We start from the raw sequence: 27,416 nt of genomic DNA, 5'->3' as shown, positions 1-27,416 counted from the left end.
CTGCGAGTATATGAGGAGGAAAACCATTAGCGCGCTTTGTAACAATCACAAGTGAATCTTCAATAGACTGGAGCTTTCGTTCTTTAACGGCAGAGAAAAGCAGTGAAATTGAATTCGAGCGAATATAAATACAATTTTATACACCGGCTCTTTCTCTCTTTTGCGATCGATGCCAATTAACTTCCTTTGAGATTCGATTTTATACGCGACAGCTCTTTATTTAATTCATGCAAAAACACAGCGATGAAAAGTCCTTCAGACACGTGCGCGATAGGTCGTCCCCTTCATCGCGCTATGTTTTGCCGCAGTAATTGAGGTTCCGTTGGCTGAGCACATCGCGCGGCCGTGAAATCCGATTTGACCCGCTAGTCAGACTGATGATGACATGTATACATATACGTGCATACACGTCTCAACTTCGCCGTCGACTTGTGGACTCTCGAATCTCTCCCTCCAAGAATTACGAAAGCTCGTCCGCGTTCCACAATTTTTCACGCGAATTTCCGTCAAGCTGTATACAGCAAGGTTCGACTGAATCATTACCGCGAGCTTTTCCACCCCCATTGGTATTCGTCCCTCGGCTGGATTTCATTTTTAGCCTCTCGACTCTGCCTCTCTCTCTCTCTCTTCCCCCAATTGATCACAATTGAATTCGATCCTCCCTTTCATTAGACCGTCTCTCCTCGGAATTAACACGTGGGATCCGCGACGTGTTTACGAGTTCCCGGGACCTCGAGGTGAAGAGGCGAAATAAGAGAGAGAGAGAGAGGAAATCCGCACGTTGCGCGAAGGTATCCCGAAGAAAAGAGAAAGGAACTGAATTAGGAAACAAAAGCTCCGAGTATACGGGAACAATAGCATGGAGTCATGCTCTGGCAATTCTTTGAGCGGAAACGAGACAATGCGCGCGAGCGAGGTATGTTTCGGTCAGTGGATACAATTTTAAGCGCGCTGATATAAGTACACACATACACACACACACAGATTTATTACAATGGAAAAAGTGCAGCCGGTGCGTAATAGATGTCAGGCGTGTCGTCGAGCTTGCGATATGGGTCATAGGGAATTTCGCGATAAATCGCTCTTGTATATATAGGTACACAGGACGTAGGAGTAAAGGGGTGCGTACCGGCGGAAAATGAAATTGCCCGCGGCAGCGGGTAATAATAATCGACCTTTGACGGCGAGAGACCGCAAATCTGCCCAGCGTGGGGCACTTTCGAGGGCGCGGATTTGCTTTCGAGGAAGCTTTTAATTCGATTGTAAAGCCCACGCGCGCTTCAGTCAATCAATCAAGCATAACAGCGTAGAAGAGAGCGAAAAGAGCTGTTGAGCAGAGGAATTAATTTATCTCCGGACGTTGTGCTTTAATTTTATACATCCGATCCTCGCGCGGTAATTAAATTCCCATTGGGCCACAACGCTTTGATTCTTGTTGAGCACAGCATAGCAGATTTAAATCCTTTTTAATTATAGCTTGCAGCGAGTGGGAGAGCTTGCGCTATACTGGTATAAAATTATACGAGCGACTCGGAGTGCGAATACTAACTAGCCCCGACGTCCGCAGCCGCGTCTATTGCCATACTGCGTTTTGTTCCGTCGTATCAACGATGAAACAATGGCCGCCAGCGAAATATTCGATATTTTTCCAATAACAAAGGGAAGAGCGAGCGAGAGGAAAAAGCTTTCGAAAACTCGCACGCGCATGAAACGTCCACCATAATTCTGTTTTATCGAGTAAAGAGAGAACTCTAGTTCCCTCTGTGAAAGGCTAAAAGTTCGCGCAAGAATCACGAGTGGGATCCAAGCTCGCGCTGTTGTTAGGGTGGAAAAAACAATGGAGAATTGTCGGGGGAAAAAAGTGGCCTCTGCTCTCTCTTTCTCTCTCGCGCGCGCGCGCGCGCGTCACGAGATGTAACTTGTTGCTCTCCTCCGCGCGCGCATGGAAAAAATAAAGCCGAAGCGCTCTTCCCGGGATTTAATTTCGCTGAATGATAGCCCGTTTTTTTTCTCTCTCTCTCTCGCTTCTCTCCTCAGGTAAAAATCGAAGCTGCGGAAATAATGCATAAAGAATATTCGCGTCCGTAAATACAACTGCGCTTCGAGAGACCTCCCAGCACTGCCGAGAATGAATGAATGAGAGAGAGAGAGAGAGAGAGGGGGGGGGAGAGAGAAATAATACTCTTTACAAAGGCCGTAGCCGTTAAAAATAGAAGCCCTCGTTATTTTTCGCCGAGAATTCAGCCAGCAGCAGCACGATAATATAATCGGCGTTGGAAGATCCATTTAAGAAGTAGGCGAACCGGCAAAGCGTAAAATTTGCGGCGGCGGTGGATTTTTTTACACTCGGCTGAACGAGAGCAAACAGTATGGTGTGTACCTACAGCTAAGAGATTATCAGGAAGGTCGTGTCGCGCTGTTATCATAACGCGGTGAGGTTAAAAATGAAAATCGGAGAAGAGCCTGCGGGAATTAATCGCCGTTTTTTGCTGACTCGCTTATCGGCGCACAGCTGGAGGGAAAACGTCGAGAGCGAGAGAAGATGTGACCGGAGTCGCGAAAAGGAATCCTCGAGTCGAGTTCTCTTATACGCGTGGATTCCAGTGGAGAAGTCGGAAGATGTCGAGAGAGAGAGAGCCAGTCCGGGTAAACTAAATTGCTTTGGAGAATTCAATTCGAGAATTACATCGCTGTTTTATATAGTGCACGCTCGACGGGAGGTTTGTGCTTGAAGTTTTTTCCGTTTGACTGGATTCGAAGACTGAATTCTATGGTTTTGCTTTGCTCTGTTCTCTTTGCCACTTTTCTGGTGTAGTAACTGGCGATTTAGGCAGTTGTAGCACGAGCGGCTGAAGTATAGGTCGAACTAGGCTGTTTTAGCAGAGGTGGCACACCGCTTTATATTAATTCTCGGCGAAGATTCTGATGAGGGAATCGGGAAAACGGCTGTGCGCCACCTATCGTCGCTGGTCGGAACTGGAAAGTCCAAGTGGTGGGGGAAAGCAATCCAGTCGCACAGACTCGATTCATCCTAATACTCGCTGAACCATATCCGTCGGCGTATATTTTCAAACTAAAAAATCCCGCGATAAAATCTCCAAAATCCCCAGACCGTTTCACCCGAGTAACCTAATATCGTCGATCTTTCCTTATCCCGCGCGAACTAGCCAACGTCGCGGCCGCACCTCCAGTCCGAAATAAACAAAAGGCAAAAAAAGTACACACACTATACACCGCTAAGCAAAGTTTATTCAGATCCGCCGTCGTCGTCCTGTCCATTTGGAGGTCAAGCCCCAGGAGGCAGCTCCTTCTTCCGTTTCCTTGATAGCCAATCGCACGCTATCATGTCTTATTCAACCCCGTGGAAATCTGCGTCTGTCCAGCCAAAGTAATTTATTTACATACACATACTTACACACGTAGCAGTGACCTTCGCAGCAGTTGGTGATAAATGCACGACGAAAGTATCGACAGCAGCGCGAGAAAATACGAGGGTGTCCTAAGGGCCGTTGCATGTTTTTTTCATCAGCGCTAGAGAGAGGCGCGCGATTTATCAACGTTCCGTGTTCGATTTGTAATTATATGACGTCGAGGGAGAGAGAGAGAGAGAGAGAGAGAGAGAGAGAGAGAGAGAGAGAGCAAGTCGAAAAACGAGCTGCAGCGAAAACTTGGAGGATGAATAGCTTTTCTTTCTTGTCTTGGAATTAATGAATATCGGCTGTGCCGAAACCCACGGAAAGTTGCACCGAGATATAGTAAAAATCGTTGACTTCACAGTCGGCGCAGGAAATATCTAAGGTTTCCGCGACTGCTCCAGCTTCGCCCGCCTATAAATACCCGCGCTACAGTCGATCGAGAGAGTCCGTTTTCAATTTTCATCGCAGCTCTCCAACTATATAAAACGATCGATATTTCCGCAGCCCTTCTCTCTCTCACTCTCGCTCGTTTATTTTTAATCTCGACGCCCTTATGCCCTCTCACACACACACACACACATCATTCGTTAAACAGCCGCACGTGCAGTAGCGAAAAAAAGCCGCACATAAGAGAGACAATAACGGCTCTTTTTTCTTCCCCCTTTTTTCGATGGACGTCGCGCGGAAAGTGGACGGTAAGTAGGTTGCGCGAGAGACGACGCATGAAAAGCCGTCGTTATATACACTGCAGCAGACCGCGTGTCTCGCTTTACCACGTCGAGTGTGCAGCCGGTGCTGATGCTCGTCGCGGACAAGTGACTCGTTATAGCTTCGCGCGCGACTCTCGAGAAAGAAACACGAGCGTATTCAGCTGCAAAGTGACTTCGCGCGCGCGCGAGAGAGAGTGAGAGAGAGAGAGATAGAGAGAGAGAGAGAGAGAGAGAGAGAGAGAGAGAGATGGGGCTGTAGACAATTGGCCGTGTCGATTTTCCGACAATGGCTGCAGGAGAGGAGTTCGATTTTTGCCGTTTGCCTGTACTTTGTATCGAGTGCACGCGTTCCATCGTCGGCTCGATGAATAAATTGGAGGCTGGATGATAGCAGAAATTGAGAAGACGCAATTTTGCTTATTATATACTCGAATATATAAACGCGCGTATAAATCGTAAACACGACACTCGACAATGCGCGCGTGCGACACTTTGTTTTCTCGGCAAAGGCTCGCGATGTAGCTGCGAGAGAGAGAGAGAGAGAGAGAGAGAGAGAGAGAGAGAGAAAGAGCTTGTGATTGGCCTAGTTCACGCGCTCGCTGTTATTATTTGATTGAAGGAAAAACTACATTGTTTCTCGTATACATATATAACACACACACACAGAGGCGTCCGTTCGTGAAGTATAGCGTTTCCAGCAATATACAGAGAAGAGAGAAGTGCATATTAAAGCTTTACGAGGGACGTTATGTGCGCTGCGAGTTCTACCGATAAAATTAGTTGATGAAAAAGCTACTCCGGGATGAGATAGAGTTGTTTCGCCGGAATCCCTCTGCGAAATTTCAAAGCTTCAATCAGTCGAAACGACGTTCTTCCGAGTCCCACCGTCTATCGACTTGGTGAAACTCGGAATTGCTAATAAGTATCCCAGCGGAAGCTTTTTCTTCAAGCTCCGAAAAATTCAGCCCTCGTCCCGAAAAAAGCTCGAGCCGAGCAAAAAGGAAGAATACAAGCCCTGCCTGCACACACACACACACGTACGCGTAAAATCGACGAGCTGCTGCGCTATCCCGGCTGCAGCGCCTCCTATCCGGGGATGATCCTGGCTGCGCCTGCGTCTATTTATACGTGCCGGGCTCTCTCTCTATCCCTCTCAGATAGGCAGCTACCTGTTGGCCCGCGCGCGTTGGCTGCCCCGCTCCTCCCACGCGTCCTTCGTGTATATATATACACGCGGCACTTTCGCAGCCGGGCGTAGGCGCGAAACTGGGTCAGCTCTCGCGGGAAAGTAGGTCGACGGTTCTATTTCTCTCGCTTCTCTCTTTTATGTATGTATATATGTATACGGGGCCGTTCTTTCCGCTGCTTTTCCGCAGTGTATACAGCGAAGCCGCCGAAAACCAACTGTTGCGGGGAGGGGGGGGGGAGGGCGGCGAGTTTGTTGAATGGGCCGATGCGGGTCGATTAAAAAATGGGTGTAAATTGTGAAATGGGCCGAATTTTGATTTTCATTGGGAATAACGTTCGTGGAACTGCGCGGCGGGAGTATAAATTTTACACTCGAAGCTCTATAGTGTATGCCGAACGGCCGATTTCCCACTGTAACTGCGCGTCGTTATAATGAATCTTCCATCTATTCCTGTATCGCCGAACTATGTTTACTCGATATCAAACGAACAGCAGCGACTCGATATTTCCGACGCTGAAACTTTGATGTTTCTGGGAATCGCTCGCTTAAGTAGTGCGGCTCGGGCTGCGGTCAGACGCACCCATCATTGCGCGTATACGAAGCAGTGATTTCTGCGCCTACGTTGCGCTCGTCGAACGTTGAAACAACAATAGAAGGCCAGCGGAAGTAGGTCAAACGCGTTATGCCCGAGTTTAGAGACAAAAGTTTACTAAATAACGATAATCGTGATAGATAGCGCGCGGTGAATCAGCGGCCGTAGGTAGGAGTAATCGACAGCGACTTCCCCACTGTTTTTAAACCGACAAAGCCGATTAAACTCTTGATTCGTCGCGAATAACGCACGCGCGCCATTAATACGATCCATCAATCGATTGCACCTATATATTTTCCGCGTTTTTACCACCGCAGCGATATTTCAAAAGGCCAATTACAGGGAGAGCGGAGCACTTTGCCGCGGAAGTTCATCCGCGAAGTCGATTTCCAACTTAAATTAGATTTCGAGATTAAATTTTTAGCTAATTACTCGAGGATCGCTATCTCGAGCTCCATACGCTGTAACGACCTCGTCCGCAGGTCGCGGATCATCGACGATCGCAGGAAGTTTGGAATCGCTTATCCCGATGTGTTACGCATATACGTAGAACGTCTCCAAACGCTGCGGCAAGTGGGTTAAATAAGCGGAAGCTCGCGTAAACAAACCGAAGATAAACGCGCGCGTACGTACGTGCGTATTACATGGAAATTAATTCGCCCGGGTTTGCATCAAGCAAAATGACTAAATTGAAAGCTAACGCGCCTACGCACCTCCCCGTCCGCTACGTGCCCCATTAAAATCCTTCATCTCTCCTAAATTCCAGAGTCTCTCTCCGATTGCAGCATCACAAATAGACTAGCATCGCTGCTCCTGCTACAGTAATTAGCCGGAGCTCGAAATTCAGCGTGTAAGCTCGAGCTTAGCCGGATTAGGGCACACAGAGCCACGTAAATATGCCGCTCCTATTTCCATTTGGCCGTACGTCGCATCTGGCGCCCGGCGGTTTATTTCTTCATTAGCCCCGGCGTCTCGAGCTATATAGCGTCTTTTTTTCGGCGCCGCTATTATACGCGACTTCCTGGAAACAAGCGGTTCTACTACTTGCGCGCGGCCGGCTGTGTATAGAAAGGCACCACCTGTTGCGAGGAAGAAAATTCTTTCTAGCTTTCTCTCTCTCTCTATCTCTCTTGGGGTGTGCTATGGTTTGACGCTGCTACTTGCCGACGAAAATAAAAGGAGAGAATATAAGGGACAAGAGAGAGAAGTGGAACGAGGTTGACGCGGGGAAATCAAATAAAGCATTGTGCGCCCGCTTTATGTGGCGGCTTATTAAAAATTAACTGCTCGCGTCATTTTGTTAGCCTGCGCAAGCATTGTTCTCTCGCGAGCTACTGTCGTGTAAGCGCGTTGCTACAGGAGAAAGGCTGTTTTTGTTGTTCGGAGTGAATTTCGCGAGACGAGAGAGTTGGAACCGGAATAGCCGCAAAGCGAAAGGGATAATACACAGCTCTAGGACGGAATTAGAAAAGATGAGATAGCGAGAGGGAAAGCAAATAAAAGGCTCGTGTGTGTGTGTGTGTGTGTGTGTACCTTTCGAGAAAAGGTAAGGTCCGGAGGCGTTGATGAGGGAACAATCGACGGGTGTATAGGGCCAATTAGCTGAAATCAAGGGTGAAAGAGGAGCGAAAGAGAAACAAAATTTCCAATCTTCCCCTCGAGGATAGATACTCGAAGTATATACGGTTTTTTCAGAACTTACGAGACAAGGACGTTTTTACAACTATGCGCAGTCTGCAGAAAAAAAAAGACCAGGGCCCGATTGAAAAATCGCCCTCGCCATGTACAGAAGAGGAGGAAGAAAGTAAAGTCGAACGAGACGTTTTCAATTACCGCGCACGAGCTGTGCTGCGCAGCGCGACCGAGTTTTTAATGGATCTAACGCGCGCGTGCACGTGTGTGTGAGTGTATATCTACGCTGAAAGTTTTAATATAGAGGCTCGAGGAAGCGCTTTCAGCGTCGCCCCAGAAGAGAGAAAAGCTCTCACGCGTACTGCACATACAGCGAAAATTAATTTTTAAACTCGCTCGATCAACTCGAGCCAATCGATGACCTCTTTGTGTATGTATATATAAAACACTCGGACGCGGGTTTGTTCGTCGTTTGGGAAGAGTTTTCGACACACGGGTGTGTGCTGAAACGTTTTTAATTGCTGGCGTTGTAGTCAGAGCGATTGTGTAAAATGTATATTTTATGGTTATGAGAGAACAATTTTAAGTTCATAGAAAAGAAAAGCATCAAGGGTATAGAGATTGCTAGTATAACAACAAGGCAAAAGCCAGTAATGAATTTCCCTGAAGGAGTATAGCTGGAAACGGTAATCCATCTTGCGGATTTGAGTAAACTGCTGACTTTGCAGTAGCCGACGTCATAGAGATAAGGAGAAACGTGACCAGATGTTTTCTCGCACTTTCGCTAATGAATTTTTCAGTAGGATATGCATGCGACATATACCTACAACGCAAAATAAAGTAACTATATCTCAAAATTTATCTTAAATCACACTAAATTTTCTCTCTTTCGTTTGTTCATTCCGAAGCGCAAGAATCGAGCGCACACTCGGCTAAATAAATCGACCTCATTAATTCCACCTCTCTCCGCGCGCGTTATTTATTGCCTTATCGACGAATTGAAATATTCCACCGCGGCTGCATCGAATTTTTTCGCCGATCAAACATCAGTCACGCGGTTTCACCCAGCCTACGGGGGAATGTTTGATTATTTATACAAACATTCCGCAGCTTCTACCTTATACATCGATGAAATTCCAATACTCGCGAAGCGCATCGTATCACGGCCCAGAATCGCGAAGAACAATGCAGCCAAACTGTCGGAAGATACGCGCGTGTAGGTCGATAGAGATCAAGATATACTAAAATCATCCTCGAAGCGTGCAACAAGGAGCTGCACGCTCCAGATCCTTTTTCTGCCTCATCCCACGCGCGGATCCCAGCTATAGATATACAGCAACGTTTACGCGATTATGAGGGGCAAGTGCGACGGCGCGTGTATTATTAGGCTCTCTCGAGCGGCGCACGTGCGAGAGGGTGGGTTACAGATAAGACGCGCTGTTATATATGTTTCCGCGCAGAGACGCTGCGTATATTTGACAATAAAAAATCGTATCAGATTTCGAAGGAGCGACGGCGTATTAATGGGACAACTTTGTCTGAATCAGAGCCGTCGTTCTCGAGGACCGAAATTCCCCGACGTTTCTCTTCATCTCTGCGTGTACAGGTATACACGCGCGAGGAAACAGTTTGATGTGTAATAACAAGGTCGGTCGCGTGCGAGCACTCTCGGCGGAAACTTTGACGTTTTCCTCGTTTGGATTTATTTTCTTTCTACGCGGTCAGCCGCTCTCGCTATTCTCTCTTTCTCTCTGTGTTTTCTACACAACTGTTTCGGGTGAAAAAACGTTGCTCCAAATGAAATCGTATGAGCAGAGTTAACAACCGGATAAACTTTCGCGGGAACAAAGACGTCCAATCGACTTTCTCGTTCCGCTAATTAATTCGAATCCAGCAGCCGCGGTATCCCGTGTCCGAAAAAGAAAAACAGCTTTCTCTCTCTCTCTCTCTCTCTCTCAGAGCTTTTACACAACAGTTCTGAGAGGGTAAAACCGCTTAGCAGTAGGGAAGCTACGCAGCCGTACACAATGAAAGCATTATGTGCACTTTCTCTGCGGGCAGTGGGCTGGTCTGTCAGCGGATATTGCGTTACGCGCCTGTTTTTTAAGAGCCGTGGCAGCGCCGCCGGCTGCTTTTGCTACCGGCCGGAGAGAGCTTTTATTTTGTGTTTTTTTTTTCTCTCCTGAGAGGGATTTAATTAAGGATATTTTTCAAAGAATATTCTCGCTCGGCTTGTAATAACTCGCGAACGAGCTTTGAAACCTATTATAAGCGTGGAACAGTCTTGAACTGCGATATCCGTAAAGCGGATGCTCGAAATTTTTCCAAAATTCCAGGGCACTTCATCCAGAACGCGCTCGCGCAGTTTGGCTCAGTTTCAGCTCTGTAACGAGAGCTACACGCGCGCGCTTTTTTTTTCGGGCTCTCGATGACACTTTTCTCTTTTTTTTCGTTCCACCGCTACAACGCACTACAAGCATCGCATTACCGACGAACAAAAGCTTCGGCAAAAACAGCGAGAAGAACGACGTTAATTACGCGAGACAACGCATGCGTGTACGCGTCGGAATAGAGGATCCAATTATCCGCGGGCTAATTCATACCCAGCGTGACGTCATAACTCATACGCTTGCAAGCTCAAAATTGTTTGCGTGGTCCTCCTTAATTTTCCCGCTTCAGCGCGAGCTTTTTTCCAAGCCTGTATATGCGTGGGAGCGATTAGACGGGCATAGCGTAATTGTAATTACACCGGCTTGATGGAGAGTACTAATTAACATGGTAAGATCTCTCAAAGCTCGGCTGCGTATTGAGGCGCAGGGAATTCGCGACGCAATCGTGTAATATGCCCTCATAAGCGGCTCCTGATCACGCGGTTACTACGCGTGTATGTGACAATTCCCTTGTAACGAGATGTCATGACTAATATAACGTCGAAATTTGATAACCGCATAGTGACTGACATAAATGTATACACGCGAAAATGTCAAAACTGTTGTGTTAATATGTATGAATGGACGACTGCAAGCTCGCGGTATTCTGTATTCAGAGCAGCGGAGCTCTTGACCGCTTTAAACCCGATATTACACGAGCTTACTCCGCGCGCGACACACATGCCATTAGCCGATTCATTTTTCCCTCAATCGACGGCTTCCCTCTCTCTTTTCCAATGTATACCTATATAGCATATACGAGGCTGCCGCGCTCGTGCGCGATTTAATGTCGAAGGGGATGATCGCAAGCTCTCCATTGAGAGCGTGATCCGCTTAAAGCGGATTTTCACAAATTTTTTTTTTTTTTTTTTGCTCCTCGTCCTACTCGCTTTAATGCGCCTCCTCGAGGAGAAAGAGGTATTGTGAGGAATTTTAAAAAACGCGCGGGGTGACTCGGCGAGAAGTTCTCTCTCCGAATTTTTCAATCAATCTCCGGCTTGAAATGGAAGATGTATGTACGTGTTTCTTTCGAGCGGGAGGCGTCGAAATCGATGCGCACAATGCTGGTCAGATTCACCGATAACAAAGTATTCTTCTCCTAGCGGCACGTATATATTGGGTATTTTTGAGATTCAGGACACGTTCGTAATACTTATTTCAGTTCCCTAAGCTCGACGCTTAACTTCTTTTTTAAACAATTAAAAAAAAAAAAGAATTCTACTCGTTTCGCAAGTTCGAAGAGGAGTGCACAGAAACGCAAAGTATAACTCGCTCCTCCTCCCAGTTTGATAAAGTTAATTAATTAAATTTATCTTGGAATTGTGCCGCAGCGCAAGGCAAGCAGCTGATAAAAGTGAAGCGGCTGGTAGTAGTAGTAGTAGTAGTACCGCTCGTATTTATTTAGCGCGAGCGGGGGTGGAGAAAACGCTAATGCCAAGGGGAGGACACGACGACGACGACAGCCGCGCGCTATAAAGTTTATGCAAATGTAATGGAAAGACGGAATCGAGGAGTAAATATACTGAAAAATGTTTGCACTCGCGCGCGATCTATACCTTCTCTTCTATACACCGTTGGGAAAAATTGATAAGGCGGAGATTAATGTTTGCCGAAGAGCAGCTCCGCTTGTGTTTTCTTTTTTTCCAAATCGATTTCTGATTCGCTATGGCTCTCTGTCTCTCTGCGCTCTTCCTTTTATTATTTATACGTGCACACACACACACACACAAACGCTCTTGGTGTTTACCTTTCTATTCGCCGGAGATAAAATTCGCTCTTCTGTTTGTGCTGTAAAAGCGATGAAACATTGAGAGAGAGAGAGAGTGAGAGAGAGAGAGAGAGAGAGAGAGAGAGAGAGGAAAACATTCCGCGGTTTTTCCGCGTACATATTCAAAAGCCGCGGGGCCATTATACGAGAGAAGCACTTATACACAGGTACATACAGTATAGAGGATTGATCGCGTCATGGGAAGCGTCCCGTATACGGGTACAGGGAGGATGTTTTATTTAAGCCTTTTTTTTACTCGGGACCACCTGCCGGTCCTGAATTAATTTTCACACTCGCTTTTAACCCCATTTTTTTCGTCCCTCTGTGTTTTACGAGTTTTCCCACTGTACAACCCTCGCGGCAAATCCAGTCTCTGCGGCTAGATTTTATTCCCTTTGTTTTGATGTCCGATGAATTTTTCAACGCGTTATATCGTAAAAAAAGGACGAATCCTTTTTATGCTCTCGGCCGATCGGAAATTATTCCCTCTTCCTCTTCGATATCATCGACTCGACCCCGAGCTAGCCATCGGACAAACATCAGAAAGCGAGTAGCTATACAGAGCGCAGTGAGGATAATCGAATTATCGCGCGCTCAGCGAACTATCCCTCTCTTGGCGTGTATATACACACACAGCCTCCGCAGAGAAGCAGCGGAGAGAAAGAGGGGCTTCGAAATTCCTCGCGCACTTCGAGAGAGAACTAATTGAATCGGATAACTAAGCGCGCGTATCAGGGCCGATCGGAAAATTCTTCCTCGGCCGCGTAATAAGCAAGTATGCGTACAGCCGTTATGCACTGCGGGGGGGAATTTCGAGCCGGGATTTTTTTTTTCCCGCGTGTACAGCTTTTATGTCGCTTTTATTAACTGTGTGCGGCGCGCACGATGGATTGCGTTTTGTGTATAACATTGTGTGTGGAGAGAGAGAGAGAGAGAGAGAGAGAGAGTAGGTCATGCTTTTTCCCTATAGCTGTGTATTAAATTCTCGTTTTTTGCCCCGGGGCGTAAAGTGATTTCGAACGAAAGTTTGGCGTGGAGCTCGAGCGACCGTGAAAAACTCAATAACGGCCTACTGCGTGTGTACGCGCTCGCGTTGAATTTACTGAAAGTATTATATTTCGTTTTATGCGAACGACCTAATTTATTTGTTTATCGAATATACATAATTTTAGCGAAAAATTTGCTTATACCTCTTGATTCTCCGAAAGGCAGGACTTAATAAGGGAGAATAACCGTTGAATTTTGTTTACGCTTGAAATTCGATCTCGATCGATTCTCGCGAATTTTAATTTTCCGACGAAAGTCTATTAAGGTATAAAATAACCGAAGGTTATTAGCATCGTTTGACAGCCGACCGTCTGACTACAACCTGGTCGCGTCTACTTAAAAAGACGTCACTCCCCTCTCTCTCTCTCTCTCTCTCTCTCTCTCTCTCTCATCCATAAATTATACGAAGCTGCTCTTTCCACACTTGCGTCAGGCTCAATTGACTTTCATCATCGGCTATTGTTGCTATAAATGTCCAATATGAGCTTATATAGGTTTAATTAATTCTATATAATAAGACACGCTTAATTGCGCTCTCTTTGTGCAGTTGCTCAGCTCTAATAGGCGACGTGATTTCGCCGAGATTATTTGTTAATGCAAATACCTCTTCTTTCCCGGCCGTATAATACACCCGTCCTTGCTCGCGGAATTTTAGCCTTTCGCCCACTAAGATGCGGACGTTCTACTGTGTACTACAACGTCGCTGTCTAATTAAACTTCCGATATGAGACGTTAATGGTTCCGGTTTAATTAAATTCGATCGAAAACTACCCTCTAATAATCGATGAATGCTCTGGTGGTATACATATTAGTAATTTTTGAGCTGCTTTGAATCTAGAAAATCACACCCATTTCCTGAATTAACTCGGACTCTACGATCGCACGTTCGATACGCACACGTACATTATGTCCTATGGCTTCATTTTAGTAAACGCGTATGGATAATAGTATCAAGGGTTTCCCCGTAATCGACGTCATTATAAATAAGGTGTACCATAGAATATTTCCTCTATTTATAGAAACACTTCGGCGCATTTTTAAAAAACTTTTGCTTCCTTTGTCGGCGCGCGCTTTTCCCAAATATTTGTCCCGAGCCTCGAGAGCAACTTTAACGTATATTTATCAAAAAATCAACAAGCGTCGCGAGCGTTTTATTTTCAAAAACCGAATGATTATTCCGAGGTATTCTTTTGTACAGTCTCGACCCGGAGAATTTATCCAATATTCCGTCCTCGTGCAATGTATTGATTCAGCGAATTTCCACTTCTGAAAATTACGCTCACATATAGCACTGAACGGCGGGTATTCGTCGAATCAATTATATCGATACGGCGGAGCTTTTGAACCCCCGTTTGCGTAAACAAACCCACGTAGGTGGTGACTTCAAAAGAACTATCTATATAAAGGGGTGAAACATTGGATCCGTTTATTTTCGCGCGATTCCGTGAATGAACGCCAGCCGTGTTTAAACGCGAAATTACGCGAGAGAACGAGTACTACTATATATATATATATATATATATATATATATATATATATATATAGTGTAGAGGAAGAGTCAGAGTAACATCGAGCTGTCCGGGGGCAAAAGAATACAAAGCTCCGGTGTGGAGCAGCTACAAAGGTTACTTTATCGAAGATAATTATAATTTTTTTATCGCGCTCTTACCCAGCTCCTTTGAGAGCGTGTCTTCCTCCTCGTAGTGCTTTTTTAAGCGGCGCAAGCTCCAAAAATACTCAGTGCACTTTACAAGTATACAGATTTAAGCAAAGACTTTGTTTCTCGTTATAACCGGATCCATTACGATGATTCGATAGAAAAGTTCCTGTCCAAACGTGACCCAAATTCGAAAAAAAGAAAAAGCTCTCGAATCTAGGAGAGCTTGCGGGCTATGCGCGTAATTCCGCGAGTGCAAGCGGCTTGAAAATTATGCAAATAGAAGCGGCCATTCTCGGCTTCTACACGATTATCTCGAAAAGTTCCTCCCGCGGGCGCGGGCTGATTATTATTTCTACAACTGCCCTGAGAGTCTCGTCCTGCTTTCAGACCTGAAAACTTTAATGGCCGAATTCTGAACTCTGCTACGAACGCGCGGAATGCGACGAGGTCGTTCTCGAAATGAGAGTCGAGTGTAGAGAAGTAGCTTGTAGTACAAGAATCGCTGGAGTCGCTCGAATAAATTTGCGCGTCGGCGCTTCACCTCTGTCTCTTAGATCTCGTGCTTACTTATCTGTGAGTGAGAACGTGTATATTGAAGTTTATCAGCGCTAATTAGTAGCCAAGGCTGAGATATAGAATACAACGCATCATCAGCGAACTCGGAGAAATTATATGCGAACTTAGGTGTATACCAATGGACAAAGTTGAAAATCGAAGCTAAAACGGTTTCGATTTTAAGCGAGACTCTGCTAATTAAATCTCGAGCTTGCGACTATACACGGTAAACACGTCGAGGGAATTAGCTGAAACAGAAACACACAGCTACCGGATTCTTACGCTCGCGTATATTCAAGTGGGCCATCGGCTGCATCGAGTTTTCCTCTCGGCGCGTAATTTCCTGTTTTCCTTCGCGGAGTTTCTCCGTGACGCGTCGCCGGCGAGAACTGAATGAAACGACGAGATGTATATTCCATTGTGAATTATTACAATAGCCGAGAGTTTATGCCGCTCGCGAAAAATTTTTGTCAGTACAGATGACGTATGCGTGTATGTGTATGCATGATGAGAACAATAGGGACGCACGAGGCGTGGGTGTTCCCTCTCTATTTTTTTTAATTCGATAACCGGAGCTGCGCACGGAGCTTTTCGCGAAATAGTTCGTTAGAGCCTTTCGCCTAAGTCGATTACGAACGTTTTCCCGCGATCGATGAGCTTTCGAGTTGCCATAACCAAATTTATGTTCGATGCGACGCGATGGAAAGAAAAAGTTTGATTCGACTATTTTCTCGTCTATACACGAGCTGATAAATTATATATGTGTCGAGTGTATTAAGAACGTAAATATACACAGACGTGCGGCTCTTTTAGTTATACCTGCAGCGCGAACAATATACGCAGGATTTTCCTCCAAATTAACTCGTCCCTCGGGAGGGACCAATTACCCGCGAATTTCGAGTTTCAAATTTAATCCGCCCTCCGCGACGAGTCCGAGTGAATTATCCCTTTATACGGGGACTAACCGTGTATTATACGTCCGTCTGAAAAATATGTCGCACGCGTACATGTGAGAAAAACTTCTCTCTCGCCGGGTCAAATTAAGAGACTTAACTGGCGCGCGAAAAGGGCGCAAAATTGCACAGAGAGAGCTCGCGTAGTCGAATTTCCCAGGTCAGCGGTATTTTACGAGCTGTAACGAGAATTCGTGCCTTTTTCGCTCTCGCTAACGGCTAAAGAGTGTAGTAGTAGTAGTGGCGGCTTAATGGCCGCGATGTACAGCCGTGTGTTTTTTTTTTCCTCTCGTTCGCCTTTTGACCATACAGCCGACACAATTTTCCGTGGATTGCCGTACAAATATTTGACGAACTCGTTAGCGCGGCGTTTAATCGCTCTCCGATCCGGGAAGTGTGAGGCGCGACACTTTTTACGCCAATTTTTTTCGATTAGCGCGCGCGCGCGGGAAATTTGAAATTCAATTTTCGCTTGATGAGAGTCGTATCGACGGGAAATATCGCGCGGACTCGTTTTTTTAAGCTTCGTCGTTGTCAGTTGCGGATTAGAGCTTACGAATTAATTTCATCCCTCTATCGCTCCGTCACCGAAAGCCTTATCTGCCTGTACGATTAATCTCGCGAAAATAAATAAAAACTGTCGTATAAGTCGCGCAGTGAGAAATTCGATGCCATCGGATTGTCGAGTTTGGAAAAATTGCGCCGAGCGATCAACAGCGGAGGTTACCCCCTAAAAGCTCGACCCTATTTTCCAGGAGCGAGCGCGCGGGGAGATCGATTTCTTCCCTATACGCGGGTAGACCCCCGCCTTTTTCAGCCGAATTTTCTCGTACTAAGTGTAGTCGCTACCTTTTATTGCCGCTCGCTCGCTGCTTTACGGCGACGTTTTATTAGACATAAATTCCGCGTGCGCGAGGCTCTCTCTCTCTCTGTCTCTCTCTTTCCCTTTAAGCTTTTCGCGTTGTTATTTTATTAGAGGTAAAGAAGTTTGTAATTATGGCCGCAGCTTTTATTGTCCGAGCGGGTCGCGGCTCTTTTACGAGGCTTGTATTAATAATATTTTTATCAGCTGCCCCCCGATCGAATTAATCGCTGCGGCGCTGTAATTAATTTATGGCGGTTGATTTTTTTATCGTTGAAAAAGAGAACAAATTCTGTCGGTATAGAGGAATATCGAATGGGGTCTTCCACTGCGGAAGGATACGTGGCCAAACTTTTCCAGCCGCCAAAATTGCGTTATAGAAAAGTTGCCCGCGGAAGTATAGCCGATATGAAAATTCCATTACGCGTGTGATAGAATAAAAAAATTATCACCACTATTCGAAAGTTCCGACCGCGTATAAATGATTTAGGCAAAACTTCCGATAAGAACACACGCGCATACCGATCCAATGGCGATCGAAATCTCGCGGAAAAACAAAGCGAAAAAGAGAAAAAAAAATAAATAAAAAAAAAATCCATCAGCGAAATAGCACACGTACGCTTCATCTTCTTCCCTTTAAAATCCCTGGTTCTCTCTCGCGAGCGCGATTCTTTGACGCGCTGTGGCCCAGTGGCCCCTTGCACTCTCTTTCTTCTCGCGACGCGCATTGCACACACACACACACACACTGCTGACCGAGGCGAGTGAATGGGGACGGGACAGTTTTGCATGCGCGGGGTGAAGCGAGCAGAAAGAGCGAGAGAGATGATCCTCTCTGAATTCACGAGAAGCAGCAGCCGCTGCTGCTTTTACAATCCATTCAGCTCTCTCCCTCTCTCACCCGTATATTTCAATGCCTTTTTTCGTTTATTCAATACTGCTCTACCCGGGGAAAGGTCTCTCTCGCTGTTGGTTGTATATTTTTGCGCTGGATTAATGTTTCGGGATTGTTATGGTGATGCAACGCTCGAGAATAATTTTTTTGAATGTTTAATTTCTGGTGTATCGAATCGACTTTTTTGAATTTCGCGCGCTTTTCAAAAACGCTTACGATACTCCCAGAGCTAAAGCGCCGCAAGCTCGTCGTAAAAAGTCGATCGTAAAGATTTCAGATACCTAGTTCGGCGTATACACACATTCCATCACGCGGCGTCCAAATAACGACTCGCCAGTCAAACATCTGCCGAAGTAAGTAATTTCCCCGGCAAGCACACACACACACACACACACGTAGAAAAATGTTTGCGCTGCTCGGGGAAAGTGATTTTGTGTGCCCTCGATAAACAGCCGACCGAAATTCCGCAGTAGCCCGTACAACGGACAATAATAAACTCCCTTTACGACGTGTGTGTGTGTGTGCGTGTGTGTGTATGTCGTGTTCTCCTGCGAGACAGATTTACCCGTAAAGCTGAAACACGATTATGACTCGACGGCGAGTCGCTGCGCCTCATTACGCGCTGCGGCATAGTCTCCCTTCCTGTACACAACTGATGGTATTACGAGAGAGAAAGAAAGCCTCCTGGGAGAAGCCGTCTCTGATTCTATCGAATGTGTTTACGTGTGTGCTACCAGCGGAAAAACGACTCTTTCGACCACGCATCGACTCTGCTTTGTAACAATAAAAGCTTATGCATTATTCCACGGGGCTGATTTATGCAAGCACTCTCGGTCACAATGCTAAAGCGTACAGTATTATTATGACGTGTCAAAAGTTTAATAAGCCTCGTAAATTTTCGAGGATTCGACTTTCCATTTGCAGGGCAAGCATTTTCACGCCGTAGAATATTTAAGCGAACGTATAATGGAAGGAATTTACGTGAGACCGAAAAAAAAACTGTATTTCGGAGGATGAAAAATAAAACTCCTTTCATTCGGCAATGCTCGGCGCGTTGAACGTGGAATTCACTACGCTCGTAAATTCAAATATATACACTCTTTCTCCCTCTCTCTGTTCTCGCTGTATATTATTAAATTATCGTAGCGGAGGAAGACCGAACGATAATGTTCGTATTTCCATTACAAACTCCCTCTCGTTTAATTAATACGACTTCGCATCGATTCGACGCGGATACAATAATATGACCTAAATATATCCGACGGCCATACGTACATACGTTATATCGATCCTTTTCTTCGCCCCATGCGTGCGTGTGTAAAAAATTGAAAATTCCGGTAAACACGTCGCACTTCGCGCCTCGTCGTCCAAAAAAAAAAAAAAAAAAAATACTGTACCGCTGCGTATACTATCGCATTGTAATTGGAAGTAAAACAGCCGGTCGATCAGGGCGCGATGAATAATCCATCGGGATATCAGCGACGCGTTAATTAGCTGGCGCTAATTAGGTAATTGCTCGAGTTTAGATGAATTTTTAACGCCGAGTGTGTACTGTGTCGACGCACCGCTGGGACTAGAGACAATTAAGAGACCGTCGTGACGTCTTGGTATGGGGCCGATTAAGCTATAGAATCGAGATTATAGAAAAATAGCGAGTATACATCAAGAGGACGGTATTTTGACTGGATGGAATCAGGACTGGGGGGAGATCGTTCCTCTTCGTTTCGGCCCGGAATTCGACACTTTTATCGGCAGCTATAGCCCTGCAATCCTTTATTTTTCAGTCCACCGACGTTACGCGACTCTCCGCGTTTTGGAATTACACGTCGGAGTGAGAGAGAACTCTCGGCATCCGATTGTAAATGCCACACGCTATATCGACTCTATTATCCGCCGGACCGGACGCTGATCTCGATCACTGCGATCGATGATTCGCTCGGGATTTTTTTTTTTATTTATATATAAAAATTGCGAGTATAAAGATTTTATAAAATATAGGTATAATAGTGTTCTTACTGTGACGGGCTTCGAAATATAATGATTTTTCGGAGTATGCGTTATACATCCTGCACTTATTGAAATCCCGGTGCGGCTGCATACGCGCCGCATATTCCACAGGTCCTCGTGTTCCGAAGCTACATATATAACGTGTACACACTCGGAACGAATAATACAGAGAGAGAGAGAGAGAGAGAGAGAGAGAGAGAGAGAGAGAGAGAGAGAGAGAGAGAGAGAGAAAGAGAAAGAGAGAGTCCTAACTAATCCATGTAATGTATGTATATATATCGAAAGCACTGGGTAACACTGCGCGAGAGCCGTAGCTCGTCTCGCTTGTAGAATATCGTCGGTGTGGCTGCACATACGCAAGTAGCTTATCGTGTAAATACATAACTAGTGTATTTATGGAGAAACAGTATATAGAGGATCGCGCGCGTGTGTGTGTGTGCATGTGTGCAACAGTCAATCTAACGCTCGCTCGGGGTACATACGGGCGTGTAGATAACTACGAGAGAGACTTGTATATTCCTCTGACATGTGATCTTCTTATCAGCGATAAATATTTATGTGTATAATCGACACACTGGAGATGTATTTATAGATATATATATATATGTAGCGCAAAAAACATCAATGAAAATCCGTGTATATACGTATGAACACGACTGTGTCTGTCTGAAAGTGTGTGTATGCGTGTGTGTTTATGTGTGAGAGACTGGTATACATAGAGAGAGAGAGTACAAGAGCCAAGGAAATTTCTACTCACGATTGTGTGGCGCGTTTTGGTGTTGCGGCAGGACTGTCATTGTCGGCGGGCCGAGGCAGCCTCGTGAGCAGAAAGCTCTCACTCTCTCTCCGGCGCGCGCAGACTCCATCCGAGCCTCCGTTTCTCCCTCCCCTTTCCACCGCTCTCTCTCTCTCTCTCTCTCTCTCTCTCTCTCTCTCTCTCTCTCTCTCTCTCTCTCTCTCTCTCTCTCTCGGAGCAACAGCGCCAGTACAGCAGCGGCAGACCTCCTTAGCATCGTCATCACCGGACTTCCTATGTACATACGTATATACTATGGCCTCCCCCCCCCCCTACCCCCTGACTATACGAGCTTTTTCGAAAGTTTTCGCTCCTTTCCTTTTTGACATCGCGGCCTAGTTCGATATCGCCTTTAGTCTGACCGTCGCGGTGCAGGGGATGAGAAGCTTTGATGGAGGAGCGAGTGTCTCGCGCTGCTGGGATTTATGGCCGTCATTCGGATTACGAGATGAAACGCGAGCTAGAGAGTGGCGGTTATTTGTACTTGTATAGGCTTATAGCCGGCTCGTGGGATTTATTAACGGCTTGCTTTGTTTTCGCGAGAATTGATATCGCTACGATTAGTCAAGTGTATTTTTATCAATTTAGGCTTTTGGAAGTAGGATACGGTGAGATTGATATAGAGAGAGAGAGTCAGGTCGATCTTTTTTCCGATTCTCTCATTACGCCGTCCGCGGAAAGGAGAGAGACAGCGTAATGGAATGAGTGAATACAAGTGCCGAGGAGTCTTGTATTGACGCAGCGCGAAACATGAAATATTCAGCCGGAGCGATTTGATTCTTCTCTCCCGCCATGCCAATCTTTTCTCTTATTCGAGGGCACGTCTTATATACGCTTTTATTGCCAACTGTGGCTATTTCGCGCGTTATTGATATATATACCGCGTGTCTCTGTTTGCATCGGCAAACGATGAAAAATATTCATTTTCCTCGAGCATAATTAACGTCCTTGACCCTCCAACTGAAAAAAGATTCTCGCAAAGTATACACCTGGTCCCAGGGGCGCGCGTGCGCTGAAAAGCTCCTTATAGCGCAACTTTCTCCGAAAGCTCGTCGAGCCTAATTGTCGCCGAGTCTTTGGGTAAAAATTAAGCGCATCCGTGCGCGCTGCCCGTCATCGGCTGTTCGTCAAGTTTGAAAAATGGCGCGAGTAGAGGTGATGGAACGAGCTTTGCTCTTCATGCATTTGCCCGTTTCGCGTGATACACGTGTGAAAGTCACACATTGCATTGTGCTCTCGGATGATCCTTCATACTTGCGGCTATCTAAATGATTAAACGCCGCATGCAGTGACGGAAGAAAGATGTTTCGTCAACGGAATAATCGATACACAGTGTGATAATCCATCGGATTTTCACTCGATTTTCTCCACTAGGGATTCCCCGGGCAAATTACTCGTGTCGCGCGCGCATGTAAACCGGAATTTCTCTCGAGGTCAGAGACTCCCACGCTTTGGTACACCCACGCGTTTTATCCGCGGAATCTTGAGAAATCTCTTACTGACTCGGCCACGCAGCACATAAACAGCAATCAGAACTGATCTCTGCAGCGGAACGAAAATAACTCAAACTTCTCTCTCTCTCTCTCTCTCTCTCTCTCTCTCTCTCTCTCTCTCTCTCTCTCTCGAGTGATTAAGCTCGGGAAAATAGTTTCCGAATTTTTCAGACTTTGCGAAAAGTTTGCGGTACAGCGCGAAACTCCCGGCCCGCGTACAAATCAATAAATAGCTTTCTGAACAGAAAGTTTCCCGCAAGATAGATATAGTGAGCTGAGGGACTGAAGGTATACATATAACAAGAAGCCTCTTGGCTTCTTCATTATGGAAATGACTCGAGGATGTCCTCGTTCGGTGCGAAACCGGTTGCGGTAAGTGAAAATTTCGGAAACAAAAATTTCATCCAGAGAAACGCTCTCCCATGTATATACGTATATATAATACACGTATAAAGATGAGGGGGAAGAAGAAGAAAAAAAAAACGAGAAAGAGAAGGCTCGTTCGGCACCCTCGCGCGAGTGCGCACGAAATGCTATTTGCCGGGATTAGAGTGAAAGTGGGTGAGACGTTGCAAAAAAATCCTCTCTTTGCTCTCTATCCCGCGCTCATTCCATATCCCGGCGCAGGATTTCCGATGTGTGTTGCGCGCTCGCACAAGCCTGGCCGACAGAGAGCAGGAAAGCTCGTCCATATTGATCTATAAACTTGCTTCGTGTGCACGTAGGCGTGTAGAATGGGAGACTCTGCGTATTATATGAGTGTATGTGTGTGGATCTCGGCTTTTCTCACACTTTCTTTGAAAGCCCCAGAAGGGGGGGGGGAGAAGCCCTGGACTAATTTTTACACGGGCCGATGGCCTTCGTGGGGGATGATGCGCATATGCTCGGTCAGACTGCTGTACGTATAATACGTTTTCACGCTGTTTCTGACGTAGATGGCCCGCGCGATCCTCGGGATGTTTGTGTGTGTGTGTATTGGATTCACTCGAGAGATTCGTTATTATAAGCCCCGGGATCAAAGGAAAATTGTAATAGAGCTTGCTTCATGCATTCTTTTGCTCTTTATTCTGTACAGGGGCTGCTTTGTAGTGGACATTTTTTGCATTTTGTGAAAACAAGTTAGCTACTTGTTTTGGGAATTTTTTTGTTTTTTTTTCTTAAAATTATCCTCTAAACAAAAGCTCTCGCATAAAGCGCGTTTTAATTTCGAGCTTGAAAGCTGCAGCACGAGACAAAGGATAATACCGAGCCAGACGCATCCAAAACTTGATAACCCGCTGAGGTGGACGCTATAAATAGCGTCTCACACCTGAGCTCTCTGCAGCTCACTTTGCATCGATCCTCCTCCGAGCATCACTGGCAGCTAAGCAGATCATCTACAAGTGCCGACAGAGATGCCGCGACGCCCCGACGTATTTTGAGATAAGCGTTGGATAAAATTTGCAGTACACCCCGTAAACCACTTTGCCACCACCACGTTTACTCTCATACATAAAATAACGTCGTTTATTAGCCCAACGGAGAGCACACACACACACACACACACACGGGCTTCATATACTCGTAAGAGAACAGGGCCGTTTATCCCTGCGCAGCGCGTATCCAAGCAAAATTCAAGGAAAGGTCTTTCCTTGTAGCGAGGATTCGTCAAAGCTCGGGAATTTCCCGCGAGCCAACTTTCGTGTGCGCCGCGCGATGCCTGCAAAGAAAACAAGGTATCAACGGCGAGTTTTCAATGTCGCCGTGACAGCAAGCTTCTTTTTGTCGGAATTAAAACTTTCCGGGGAAAACGGATAGACCTTCCTTCGGGATTAAGCGACGCCAAAGTCGATTGAGACGACGAGGTCGCGAGAGTTCTGTGCGTATTGGACGAATGAAACGGTTTTAATTCGAGAGTCTACTGCAGCGATGCGTGGCTGAGTAAACTTTTTTCCCCGTAATTCAGCTGTTATTAATTCAAGAGAGGGAACTCATTTTGAATGAAGAGAGGGAGCGGGAGAGCTTTACAGAGCTTTGTGTTGTACCGGCGCTTTGTGAGCGATGTAACGCTGTGCATGGATATATATATATATATATATATATATATATATATATATATATATATATATATATATATATATATATAAAGTTTATTCTGAAAAACGCTTTTTACAAGGTAAAAGCAACTTTGATATACAATATCCTCCAAAGCGGAAACGCATCGGTCGCGTATAGCGGTATCGCGAGCTTAATCGTACCGAAACTCGCTTTCAAAATAATTCAGCGTATAATCTGCCCTGCTGCCTCGGTTCTGGAAGTCGGTGGAAAATAAATGTTTGAACTGGCTCGCGAGATGAACCAGAGGCACATATCTCGACGACCTTCGCGTAGAAAAGTGAAATTCGCGCTGAACAAACAGCGACGTTACCGCTGCGAGGATGAAAAAAAAAATAAATAGACTGGAAAGTATATGGAAAAAAAAAATTTTTCCACCACAGCTCCATCCCTTAAAAGGAAAAGAACGAACCTTTCCGACCCCTAAGCTGCTTATCTCTTTCCTGTGCTCCCGACGGCAAAACTTCATAAACGCGTTCGGAAAGTTGCGGCAGATTAGAGTTTACGGGGACCAGCAGCGTGAATACTTATGCCGGGCATTATGCAGCCGAAGCTTTAAAGCCGAGCTTCCGACACTTCGTTCCCAGGTCAGCACAGATACGAGTCAATCAACGGCTGATCGATGCGATTCTAATTGCTGAAAACAAATTTCGGCCCCTGATGATCCGTCCAATTAAAAAGACTCGGTGATTATTATAGAGGCGAAAAAAAAAAATAAACGCAGAGCCGAGTTGCGTTTAAAAAAAGCTCGAGGCACGAGAGGATCCACCCATCCAATTAAAAAGTTATCCAGACGACGCGCTTTCTTTTAATCCGTCGTTCTTATCGGTTTCGTGATATTTTCGCGACGCGTTATTATATCGTGGATATAAATAAATGAAGCTCATTTTAAATGGAGATGAGAGAAGCGAGCGATTCTTCTTTTTTTCGTTCGTCCTCGCGGTTTTCGGGAGGGGTGAACTCGTGAAATGCCGGGAATCTCATTAAACGGTGCTTGTCGTCCGAAATGTGCTTCGCGGGAAATTGATAAAACAATTATCTTCGATTCGGTAGAGGTGTGCGCTTTTTACGCTCGGATTCTTAACCGTCATTTATTTTCCAATATTCATCGTAAGTGAAAATACTGCCTTACACTTCTCGAGCAGCTCTGGCAAAAAGTGTAATTTTGAAACGTCTGTATTATCAAGCGGTTTACGCTTACACCGAGTGAAAATATGATGTTTGCAATGGCTCTGCGACGCTTGAAATTTTTGCAACTAGGTCACCTTGCAAAATGCAAAAGCCAAACATTAAATACGTCGATTTTATCGCTTTGAGAAATTTCAAATTTTTACTTCAACCACATCAGGTATACGTATATAGTATAAAGCTCTGGAAAGTTTCCTTTTTCCGGGTAAAGTGTTACGGCGAAAATTCTGCGGGACCAAAATAATAATGATCCATCTCTCGAACGAGCAGTTCTGACGTTCTAGCTGAGGGATAAGGCCCTTGGGAGAAAGAAAGACCTGCACCCAAAAGTCCAACTTTTATATATGTATACCTCCTCGGCTATTTCGCCTGGATTGTATGAAAATACCAAGTCTTCCGAAAGTATACCCAATCCTCTTATCTATATATAGAGCAAAAAACTGACGAAATTCTTCGACCCGCAAGCATATAACGAACCGCGCTCGCTTATATACAGACAAAGCGCGTATACTTATAACGAGTTTATTTTAAAATAAATTTTAAAATACATTTTTCTGGGCTGCGGCAAGCAATCGGATTAAAAAAGTTTCATCGCAGCGAGCTTTATTTTTCAACAATCTTGTTTATCAAGTTTGTGTATCTCTCGGCGACTGCAAAAATCGCTAATACATCTCAAGGAGCATCATCATCATCATCCACGATTTATGAAGCGCAACAGCGATCAAACTAATAGCCCATACTAATGACAAGTTAATTAAAATCAATAACCCACGAATAACGGCTTTCATCCCCGTTAACACATTGAAAAATCTGCCCAGAAATAGGCCCACGAGTATACGTATAATGAAAAAAGGCATTCGTCAAGCCGCTCACGGCGACTATGGCAAACAAAGCCAGAAACAGAGAGAAAGAGAGCGAGAAGAGCGATGATATTTAATAAGCGGCCGTGGCGCGGCGCTGCAAAGCCACCTGTAGCCCAATCGATACCCCCCAGATGTGTATATATATATATATATATATATATATATATATATATATATATATATATATATACACAGTTCAGCCTGCCAATCCCAGGCGAATTTCGCCTTGTTCCGCCGCGCGCGACGACGGTCAACCGACGTGTTATCTCTCCGCCGTTTCCTTCTCCTATACGACGCTGTGTATATCGCGTATCTTGATCGACGTACGATGTGGAGTTAATAGAATCGTACTCGTGTATTTTTGTATACGAAGAGGTCGGTGATGTTACGACGAGTTGGATTTAACGAGAGATGAAAAAGTAAGCTGAATCGGGAAATTTATTATACATAAGAAATGATGGAATTCAGGGGGGGGGGGGGCTAATGGAAGCCGCAAGGCTGTTTCGCCGTCTCATTATTGAGCAAATAGTGAAAAGAGACAATATCCCAGAGGGAAAGTTGGCTCAACGCGCGCAGCTTCCGCCGCGTAACTCTATATATATATATATATATATATATATATATTTACGCTTGGGAAAAATTCGAACGAATAAGTAGAATACGCCGTATAGTGTACTGCCGTTTTATTATCATATCGCGAGGAATAAATAAAATAATAATGAATTTTCACGATATTTATTATAAACACATATCGTGATCATCATCATCAGCGGTGCATGAAAGGTTCAATCCAATCCCTTCGCCCTCCTCGAAGCCGTAACCATCCGAACTTTTTCCTCCAACTTTAAAACACCTTTTTCCTATACTTCCTCCAAGCGGTAAACGCTGCAGCTGCTGCTCTCTTGCAAGAGAGCCCAACGATCGAGAAATTGAAAACTCGAAATCGAGCCGTACACAGAAGAAGCCTACGCGCGTCTCGAGTTAGATTACGATCGTCGGCAATGCGCGTGCTGGGATCGAAGTGTATCGAGTTGTATATTTCTCCGAGTTGCGCAGAGTTTCGCGTTTCGAGATATTGCCGAGAGAAAAATGAAGTTCATTTCTCAAACCTAAGGTATCTCGCTTATACCTATACGTGTGTGTGTGTGTGTATATATATATCTATCTATATATATATATATATATATATATATATATATATATATATATATATATATATATATATTTAATATGTGTCGCGTCGCGGTGACAAAGTTGCGCGAGGGCT

General features: G+C 45.3%; 1 protein-coding gene across 6 annotated transcripts in view; it reads right to left on the bottom strand.

Annotated features, from left to right (window-relative positions):
* The window catches only part of LOC100122885, an 82,148-nt gene that overhangs the window by 46,011 nt on the left and 8,721 nt on the right, over positions 1–27,416 (bottom strand). For 3 of the 6 annotated variants that reach the window (XM_031920770.2, XM_031920772.2, XM_031920771.2), the window contains exon 1: positions 20,473–20,549. The exons of 2 other annotated variants lie outside the window; for them this stretch is intronic. In XM_031920770.2, coding sequence (XP_031776630.1) covers positions 20,473–20,512 — 40 coding nt within the window. In that variant the 5' untranslated portion in view covers positions 20,513–20,549. Of the gene's footprint in view, positions 1–20,472; positions 20,550–27,416 lie in introns of those variants that run through there. One more of the 6 variants, XM_031920776.1, reaches the window with a different exon arrangement.

The sequence above is a fragment of the Nasonia vitripennis genome, chromosome 1 (genome assembly GCF_009193385.2).
Source record: "Nasonia vitripennis strain AsymCx chromosome 1, Nvit_psr_1.1, whole genome shotgun sequence".
Lineage (NCBI taxonomy): Eukaryota > Metazoa > Arthropoda > Insecta > Hymenoptera > Pteromalidae > Nasonia > Nasonia vitripennis.
The sequence above is the reverse complement of the archived record's forward strand: the minus strand, read 5'-3'. Positions and strand labels throughout refer to the sequence as shown.